At 35.9% G+C, this 10572-nt stretch overlaps 1 protein-coding gene across 5 annotated transcripts in view; it reads left to right on the forward strand.

Moving 5' to 3' along the window:
- Positions 1-10572, forward strand: part of lilli (AF4/FMR2 family member lilliputian) — a 323624-nt gene that overhangs the window by 199745 nt on the left and 113307 nt on the right. For all 5 annotated transcript variants that reach the window (XM_018445975.1, XM_018445974.1, XM_018445972.1 and 2 more), the window contains exons 5-6: positions 1959-2496; positions 8002-8055. In XM_018445975.1, the coding sequence (XP_018301477.1) occupies positions 1959-2496; positions 8002-8055 (592 nt within the window). The remainder of the gene's footprint in view (positions 1-1958; positions 2497-8001; positions 8056-10572) is intronic.

A 10572-nucleotide genomic window follows, 5' to 3' on the forward strand; every position in this document is an offset into this window, starting at 1 on the left:
ACGCACGCACGCACGCACGCACGCACGCACGCACGCACGCACGCACACGTATAATAAACGATAAAACACGATGAATGCTGCTGACGGTTTCGGTGATTACATTTTCCGATCGCTGCATCTTGTTGCGTCTCATCGCTGATCTTTGTTTGATAAATGACGGGAGCTAAGGCTGCTTACAGAGCGCCACCGTAATATGATTGATTTGTTATATATGTCGTCACCCTTACATTACCCCTCACGACCATCGTGTTCTATTTAGGCGTATATCTGAGATGTAACTTGTCATCCCGATTTCCCGTCGACGAAATGAATTTCTCCCGGTGAAAGCTTAAGCAGCAATTAGTAGCTTTATGTGGGGTCGCTAAGTTAATTGAGAATTTCCCCTGTGATTTTCTAATTAAAAATGCGCTAATTGATAACGTAACTTGCCGAAGAATCTTATCTCTAAGATACGAGCGAGATATTTGCCGCGCAGCTTTTTCTTTGTTTACACTTATTAACAGTGGATTTTCTGTTGACATTTAACAAGTCTAGATTATGTGAAAATGCTTTTTTGTGCTTTTTATATACTCACGTTAATCTCTCTTAAGTAACATGTATAAGCTAATTACACAGATTTACAAGGTTTCTGTTTCTCAATTCTTATAAATGATAATTTTTATGTATTTTCAGCTGCTGAGAAAGAATATAAAATTAAAATAGTTTCCACAGATTTTAAGACATCAAGAGTTTTATTTTTGAAAAGACTACAAATTTAAACAATTTAACAACTTTTTTTATTTTATGAAATAAGATACATGAGAATCACCATTTAAGTGCTTGCTTAAGAGCCTTGTAAATCGCTGTAATATTTTGACATTAAATATTTTCTATTAAATTTTATTATTCGAATATTTCATTTAAAATTGTACATACCTAAATAATGAAAGAACTTATATTTATTTTCATATATTCTAAAAAATATTTAAATCTTTTATAATTATATATATACATATTACAAATTTGCGTTGTTACATAAAAACTTCAAATCAGAGTTTCTACACTGAAAGAAAACGAAATAGTTATAGCAACTATAAATTTGGCAACTTTTGCAATTGAAGTACTTGTAACTAGTTTTACAAAGTAATAGAAACTAAAGTAGTGCTGAATATTATAAAAATATAGTCACGGTAACAAATTGTATGCACTATTAATTGGTAGTGAAATAGTGACTCAACTACATTGAGTAGTTACTTGGACTTCATGCAAATAGATATAACAATTACATTTTTCTAGTTTAGACAAAAATTTTTAAAGTGTTGCTCAGTACGAGTAGTACGCGGCTTTGTCACCAGAGGGACGTAGCGGAGTTCAGTTTCTCCTAAGAAGGAAACCACTCAGCTTACGATAAAAGGCGCAGCGTTGGTTTCAAACTTGGAAGACAAAAATAAATAAGAAATGCATACACAAATTTGTAACTATGTATTATAAAGCTTTAATAACAACAATAAGTAAATTAAGTGAACTAAGAAAATATAGTAATATTAACCATTTATAAATTGATTATATGGTTAATGTACTATATTTTCTTAGTTCACTTAATCTAGTATTCTTATTTTAGAATTTAATAATATGTATATAGTTGAGGCGCTATTTCACTACAAAGTAGTTACTGATACGACTTTTTTCTCTGAGTGTAATTAAAGGGGTGATGGAATTTTTGAAAGCATATTCTCTTTCAATGTAAAAGCTCTATAAGAAACATCTATTACTTATTGAGAAGCAAAAATTTGTTGTTCAATGTTATTAAATCTTATAATTTCAAGAGTTTAGTATTAGGAATACCATTAATATATAAATTACACATTTTTTCTCAGATGTTTAAAGTATCTACAATTTCAAGCTAAAGTCGAGTACCGTGACATAGAATAACAGATCTCATTCACGACTAATGTTTTTCTACCCTTTTTCTTTTTTTAGGTAAATCCTGATCCACAAATCCAGTCTAAGCTGGGCAACTATTCGCTGGTGAAGCATCTACTCGATAAGCCTAAGCGCCTGTTCGGCATCGAACAGAGTGGCATCCCGCAGAGTCCGGCGCCCTCGCCGACGCCCTCCGCCCACAAGTCGGGCACGGACAGCTCCGGCAGAAGCTGTTCCCCGTCCTCGGGGCCGGAGTTCAAGAAGCCTGGTGGACTTCGGGGCACGAGCGCCGCGTCTTCCTCGTCGAGTGCAAATCACCAGCGGGGTGGCTTCGTTAAACCTGCCGACGGCAAACTGCCTTACGGTGGTCGGGGTAGTTATCCTGGCCAACCGGTTAAGCACGGCGGCAACGATCATCGCAACCACGGGTTACTTCCAGCTAAGGGCCCGCCGCTGCCTCAACCACCTTCCACCGGAGGAAGCAACGGCACGGTGCCGATCGGCAATTCCAGCGGAAGTGTTGCCGGTAACCCCGGCGGCAGCCTTTCAAGCCGCACTCAATTCGCCTGCCGACTGAAGCTGATTGAAGTTAACGTGAGTAATCGATCTTTTTTGTGTCTCTGTCTCTCGCGCGCGTCGATCACTCGGGTGACTCGAATCATTTTGGATACGGTTTGCATGCGCAATGACCATCTGTTCCCTTGAGAGTGGACGATAATGGCTTTTCGGAGGTAACGGAGGTTTGATCGTTTCGCTTCGAGTGGAGATTGTTTGCACGCGGGGTGTCCCGGAAGTCGCGTGTTTCCTGCGACATAGATATCGTGGGGTCGAAAGAGCGGCGATAGTGATCGAAAAGTATTAATATAACAGCGTCACGATAAAACGAGGAAACACGATAAAAGATTCCGAATTGCATGAGTTTTGTTATGAGAATTTTTCATGAATATGAAACGATTAGACATTACGAAAAGAAAGGATATATAAAAAGATTAGATAAAGATTTATTAAGGAAATAAGAAGGACGATTTTATATATTTTTGTTACAAATTACGGGTCGGGAGAATGGTCGAAGTCACGAAGTAACTGAGCATAACTTGCAAAATATAACTGACTGAATTTTATTGATACATGCTTTGAAAAAAAAGGTGATACAGACAATACGCCATGTTGACGAGAGAGTGTATATATGAAGAAATAAAAAAACATAGAAAGGAAAGAAGTAGGATAAAGTCGATACCGGCAGCACCATCGGCAATCGATTATCGATCCAGGGTTATCTAGTTATAGTGTGGATCGATTCATTTTGCTCCAACAATTTTTTATTTTTACATGAATATTACAGTTATTACCTGGATTATATAAAGCGATAATATTTAAAACTTTTCTCCTTATCGATTCTTTCGCTTGGTTAATTCTACCGCGAACGAGTGAATTCTAAACTGACGAGTATGAAAAATGATCGTAGGAGTACCGACCCGCGAACACGTGAATGAAGAATGCTTGTACATAATTTCTGGAATGTCTCGCATGCACGTCAAGGAACAAGAAGATTAATCTAAAGTTTGAAAGCGTTCCAGTGGTATTGAGAAATAAATAATCGACCAGAGAAAAATTCTGCATAAATTGATGTGTTCAGTGCTAAAGGAACAATCAGTGTGAATACCATCTTATGCAGACAATTTTAAATCGTTATTTTTGATTTTTTTATTTTGTTATCAGTTTCTCACGTCATATACGTGATAAAGAATTTCGGAAGGCTTTCGAGAAGATGTAGTTTTTGAGACTAATTGATCATTGTAATATTCTCCGCATTTAGATTGCAAGATTACATAATGAAAGTCCATAAGCCACACTCTTATATATTAAAGGAGTAGTATTAAAGTAATAATTAAATTATTTAATTCTACTGTTTTGTTAAATTAACGATATATTTTTTGAGTAGGATTAGTCGTGATAGGAGCAGTGGTAACCTAGAAATGATTAAAAATAATTCAAATTGAGTATAATTTGACATCGAATTGAGCAGTGTATTTTATCGGAATTAAAACTCATGAATTAAAATATCGTCTTCCTGTTTTATTTAATGCATTGATTTTTTTGTTTAACGTATCATTAAATTCACATGATATTAACGGTCTCTCGATAAGTGCGCCGGTGATGCCGCGGCGATGTCAGACTCACAAAGTCTCGAACTACTTTAATAGCACGTCTCGCCGAGAGTTGCGATTATTTGTCACGTAAGAAGATTAAGAGCGAAGTTTCCGTGGCAGCTCGACGCTATTGTCGCGCGTTACTAAACGAGATATTGTCGAAATTAACAAGTTGCTGGAAATCATTATGCTTGCCAATAATCCTCCCTATGTACTCCTAATTATTCTTCAGACTCCATTGTAATAACGCAATTTTAATATTGGTAAATTACTGTTCTCGATATTTTTCGATATCATTCTCTGTAAAAGATAATTTTTTAATTTTAATTACCAACGAATATATGTAAAGTGCATTAGCAATTCATTGAGTGTCCGCGATTGGTACAGTAAATAGTCATTATAATAATTACATTAATTTCGAATACACGAAAGCGTATGTTTGGAAAAATTGATACACCGAATTGTTCGGTTACTACAGCAATATCTTCAATTATTGATCACTTCTCGACATCTGGAACGCTCTTCGTTTCCGCGTTCAGACGAACAAATCATGACGTTTCCTCCCTTCGCAAATCACAGGAGAAAGATCAAGCAACTATGGCATTAATCACCAAAGAGCTATAATAAAGAGGTTATTATTATCCTCATCCTCTCTCTCCTTCACGCCGACTTTGAATTTCCATTCCGGGATCATCCGGTGGGTATCAAACGAAACCAGTTGGCTCGACAGGTTCTCGTTGACAGAGAACGAATTGCTTTTCAATGGAAATCCAGCTGGGCGGGGTGGTCCAGATTGGGGTAGGGATAAAGAGGGAGAGGGAGAGTTGGAGTTTCGAGTCGGCGGGCGCTATTACGTCTAGCTCCTCGAGGTGCAAATTTCATTGAGATTGACTATCGATCGTGTCTCCTTTTTCTGTGTCCTCTTCGTCCCTCCTTTTGTCGATCATACGTTGCCCATCTTTGAAGTGCCTCTCTTTCTTCGGGTGTACTTATACAATTAAGATCGATCGGGAGTATGAGGAGCATTCTGTTTCTTCTCCCTCCTTCGCGTTCTTCTGTGGAAAATTGATTCCCGTCCGTCCCTTCGCCGCTTCTTCCACAGTTCCGGCATTCTTTTTCTTCTTTCTTTGACAATGGGTGCCGCCGGATCGTTCGAATCGTTGGCCATTCGTCCTCATCCGCGAAATTAGTTCGGAATTACGTATAAAGAAAGGTAAATGGAAAAAAGAGGGATGCGGTCGTGGTTGTCAACCGGCGGTAAATTCGCAATCTAAGTATCGTCTACGTTGTTAATGAAATAATGTATCTTGAGTCTTTCTTGCGTTACTTTTTCTCCATTTTTTTTTATTCCGATTCACCCACATCTTTTATTATTCCTTCATAAATATCTGATATTTCTGTTTAAAAAGTAATTCGTGTTTGCGTCTTTTTGACGGAAATAATTTAATTAACTGTCGGTACAGTGCAAAAATAAAAACGAAATAATTAAATCTTATTACTCGATTGTGAATTGCTCATAAACAAGTTTGAAGATTAATTTCTTTCAAATCCGTAATTTAAACATTTTACTATAATTTGAACATTTCTCTATTTATCGCGTCTCGTTGCTCGCAAGTATAATAATATGTACAAGTATATCTCTACCTCCTTTTTCTCGCTTTCTGTCTCTCTCGGGTTTTCCCATTTTTCGCTCGTTCCTTTTCTGTGATTATCCAGTCTCGTCTGCCTCCGTTTTTCGCCCCGTTCTCCGCGACGCGGTATCCTCCGGCTAAAAGTTAGTAGACACTCTCAACCCTTTCCTCGCATCCCTGTCACCCTTTTTCCTTCTATCATCCGGTGCTTCAGCCATCCTCACACATTCTCCATTGTTCACGCGTTTTCTTTCCAGGAATGACTACTCGACGTTGTTCGTAATACCACCTTTCAGGATGTATTCTCCCGTTCGTCTCATCCCTACTCCACACCCTTTTCAATGCCTTCTCTTCTCGGCGATGTTGATTAATGATCGCTCGAGGAGGCTCGTCATAAATCGCGGAGGAAATTCACGAAGGAGGATATGTTCGTTTGTATAAATTAATCCGCGAATGCGTATGAGACGCTTTGAATTTGGTCCTCATACGCTCGAAAAGACAGTTCGATCTGTCGAGGAAATGAAGTTGTTTAACTTTAGATACTTATCCAAATTAAAATAGCGTTATTCTTCATGATGTAAATTTTTTCATACGTTTACGTTTTTATTCTGCCAGAAATAGATTTATATTATTTTATTAATACATTAATATTAGATATATTAATTTAATTTTAATTAATACATTAATATATTAATACATTAATATATTAACAGGGTTGCCACAAAACTGGAAATCAGGGAATTATATCAGGGAAATTGAAAATGGTCAGGCAAATTAAGGGCAAGAATAAAAGAATTTTGCAAAATTTTCTGAAAAATTAAAATTCTTGGCTTTAAAAAAGTTGAACATACGTACATCACGCTAACGCAGTTTTAGAATACTACCAACCTAACAATTAAAAATGCAAGCAGTGTCAACAATTAAGTAGCAACATTAATAAGAATTTACATTGCTATGTTAAATTGATCTCAATAAAATATTTAACGGTTTTTAAATCAAGAGTTAATCATATAACTTTTTCCCTAGAGCGGAAACGTGAAAAGTGAAAATTTTTATCTATGCATGTATGTACATATACACATACGTGTGTGTGCGTGTGTGTGTGTGTGTGTGTGTGTGTGTGCGTGTGCGTGTGCGTGTGCGTGTGCGTGTGCGTGTGCGTGTGCGTGTGTGTGTAAAAATTTTCACTTTTCACGTTTTCGACTTATATAGGTCGAATATAAAAAAATTACATGATTGACCCCCAGGACTAGTGTTTCATCAAGATCAAGAAATTCAAAAGATTCAAGAAAATCAAAAGATTCAAGAAATCTTGTCTTGGTTTTGTCTTGAATCAAGATAAGACCAAAACAAGAAATTGGAAATTTATTTCAAGACAAGAAATTATTTTCAAGACCAAGATTTCTTGACAAAATAAGTCAAGAAATTTCTTGAATTTCCGTAACAGTTTTTATTTTTAATATTTTATTATTTTAATATTTTAATATTTCATTTCCGATTCGAAAAGTTTTGAATAAGTTAGGTTTCAAAATTTCCAATTGTATTTATATTTCCAATGGTATTTAACAAGTTATATAATATAGAAATGTATATTCATACATTTTCTCTAAATAGCAAAATAGCATATGAGCAAAGTGTAAATCGATTATTGAAAAAATGAAGTCCCTCATGTAACCAAATTAAATCATATTCACCGATACGTCCTTGTTGTACCAGATATTAACCTCTACATTTATGTAAAGGATGTATAAAATGCAAGTAATATTGCGAAATTACTGGCAAAAGTATTTATGTATAAACATTTGCGTACTTCTACTAATAGTATCAATTAAATCAGGAATGATTAAATTATATAGCAATTATAATACTAATAAATATAACAATAATAGTTATATCTAATAATCTCAGGAATCTAATAATTTTTCCCGACTCAGATATGTCCCGGAAGTCTCACTAGTAGATTTAGCAACCCTAGACGTAGTCAAAGAGCCACAAGGGCCCGCTTAAAAAATCAAGAAATTCAATTCAATGCCAAGAAATGATCCAGACAAGAAAAACGAAATTTCTTATCTTGAAAATCAAGACAAGACATGCTCTTGAAGACAAGAAATTTTTTCTTGATGAAACATTACCCAGGACGAAAATAGAAAAAAAATTTCAATTTATTATTGAACGTCAGGGAAATTCATAAAATGTTACCTGGTAATCAGGGAAAAGTAGAATTTGTGTGACAACCCTGATTAATAAAAATACAGTAAATAAAGATAAACAAGTTGCACGACAATCGCAACTAATTTTTTTTAATTTTCCTTTTTCAGGGGTCTAACTCGCGAGCATCGATTGATACTCCAGATGTAGAAAACATTTTGAAGGTAAGTTCTCCATAAAAGTTTAATCATTATTTAAATAATTATCGCAGAGTTAAAACTAGCACGCGATAAAGTTCCTTTGTCTCACATAAAGCATGAAGTGTTAGACAAATCAATTTTTCGATAAAATGTTGCGAGATGCGATGCTCGCGGAACATCAGCGGCTCGCTCTGAAGATTGATTGAACAACACCTGAACACTCCTCCGCGGACAAACACGAGATCAGATGTTGCGAGAAGTATGATCGTCTGTATCCAATGTCGAGTTCACTTACTTGGCTCGACGGGAGGCTCATGCTCGATCAATAAGTCAATCTTCTCGCCGATACGCAAGGCTATCTCGTACAGAATCGATTTACCATTCTGCGTTCATCTCCGGCGCATCCGATCTTCGACGGCGATATTATGTCACGCCTTCGCGAGATAAGCGGTCTCGATTTTCCGTTAATCGAAACTGATGAGAAACGATACATGACTGCCGCGGAGGACAGTCGCGCGAATTTTCCTTAATGACGATATAATACTTATGAATTTATCTCGTTCTCTTTTCTGAAATTTATCTTTCCCTTTTTACGGAGATTAAGCAAGGAAATACGCGGCAAGATTTCTCAGCGAGAGTATCTCCTGGGAGGGCAGATCGCGGCCTTTTTCACAAAATCCACGTTCGACTTCTGTCGATTTCCAAGTAAAAGCTTCGAGTCCTTCTCTGCGTTCTTCGTTAATCCAGAAATTAAGAAAGGAGATTGCATTTATCTTATTTCCCCCGGTGATCTTTCCGCTTTTACTTGCGAACTTTTTCTCGGCGTTTCCTCCGTGCAGAAGTTCTTTCGAGCGAAAACTACGACGAAAGCACCGTTATCGTTGCTCGCGGTTTGCAGAGACTACCCTGGAGTTTCTTTGAGCCTCGTTATTAATTAGTGTTGATACGGTTAAATGTACTGTCTGTTGTTCGTTTAATTATATTGGTCGAGTAACTCAGAGTTTCCGACTAACGACCAATGTGATTAAACGTTTCAATGGTTCAACGAAACTTTTATATCCGTGTGTCGATCGAAGTTGCTTTACTGTCTCCTTACGCTTGTTAATAGAAAATTTATTAAAGCGTAGCCCACACGTGGACATTCCCAGGCAGTCTTGTAATGCGAAAGTTGCTTGACAATAGATGGGCGATGTATACGTATGATTATATTTATTATATTATAGGTATGTGCTATAACACACATGAAAGTCAACATGAAAAGGCATCTTAAGTAAGACTATAAATTTTCTTAAGACTGGCTAAATTCGAATTTTCGAAAATGCTCGAAAGAAGGAAGTAGAGGCACTTAACAAACAAATTCAAGCTTTAAAAAAAATGGATTTCAGTATGTGTTGTCTAAATGTTATTTACTTATAAATATTATTTATATATTTTTTATTTTTTTTTAAATATAAGAATTATATTTTTTATAATATTGTAAACAAAAGTTATATTTATATATATAATTTTTGAATTATTTGTTTAGGAATATCTCTACTATACAATGTTTATAATCTTACCTGGAATTTTGAATAAAATTCATGGAAAAACCTGGAATTCTCAGGGAATGCTTTTATAAGATTTGAGTACCCATCCTGATTTAACAAAATTTTCATACGTTTTACATTTTTAATATCTTTCTCTTTAGAAACACAAACAACTTAATTATTAACTTAGAAGGAAAGAAAGATAAACATACATTCAATTGAGAAGGAAAGAAAGATAAACATACATTCAATTGAATCTTGAAATGTCTAATATGTCTCCCATACCACTTATCAATAAAATATACATATAATAACGGAAAACCGCTTAAAAAATGAAATCACTTACTACGCTCTCTGTTATAATACTAATCGAAGAGTTTAATCTGATATACACATATGACGGACTCAATTTTTAAAAGCTTGTCCTCGCTTATCCTAGTTTTTAACATGACAGATTGGATCTTTTCGTAACCACTGAAGGCATAGCTTAGCGCTTAATAATAACCTCGCTTATTTGTACGTAAAATTTATGTATCGATATGTATTTATACGAATAGCGTTCTAGGGTTAACTCGGCGGAGGATTAAGGACTATATCGCATAAAAAAACTTAAGCAGTAAGACATAAGCAGTAAACAAGTCAACATTTTGATTTGCTATAGCTTACATTATTGCTTTACGATTTCTATTGTGATTGGCCAATTTGCTTATTGCCTACGTTTTATTACTAAGTTTTTTGTGCGCCATAATCTTAAGTCTATCACATACAAATTGATATAACCTACATATCGAAAAATACATACTATACAGGGTGTCTGGTAACGACCGCAAAATATTTCGTGCGTGGGTAGAACAGACTACACTGAGTCGAAAAGTCTTGTACTATTTTGCGGTGTCAGCAATAGTTAAGGAGATATTAACGTTTAAAGATAACCGAATAAGAGCATCCGGTCGGCCTACTGCTGCCGAATGTACAACCCACCGGCCACGATCACACGGCGCGCGGGCCGCTGGGA

This window comes from Mycetomoellerius zeteki, unplaced genomic scaffold, assembly GCF_001594055.1.
Source record: "Mycetomoellerius zeteki isolate Tzet28-1 unplaced genomic scaffold, Tzet1.0 scaffold172, whole genome shotgun sequence".
Taxonomy (NCBI): Eukaryota; Metazoa; Arthropoda; class Insecta; order Hymenoptera; family Formicidae; genus Mycetomoellerius; species Mycetomoellerius zeteki.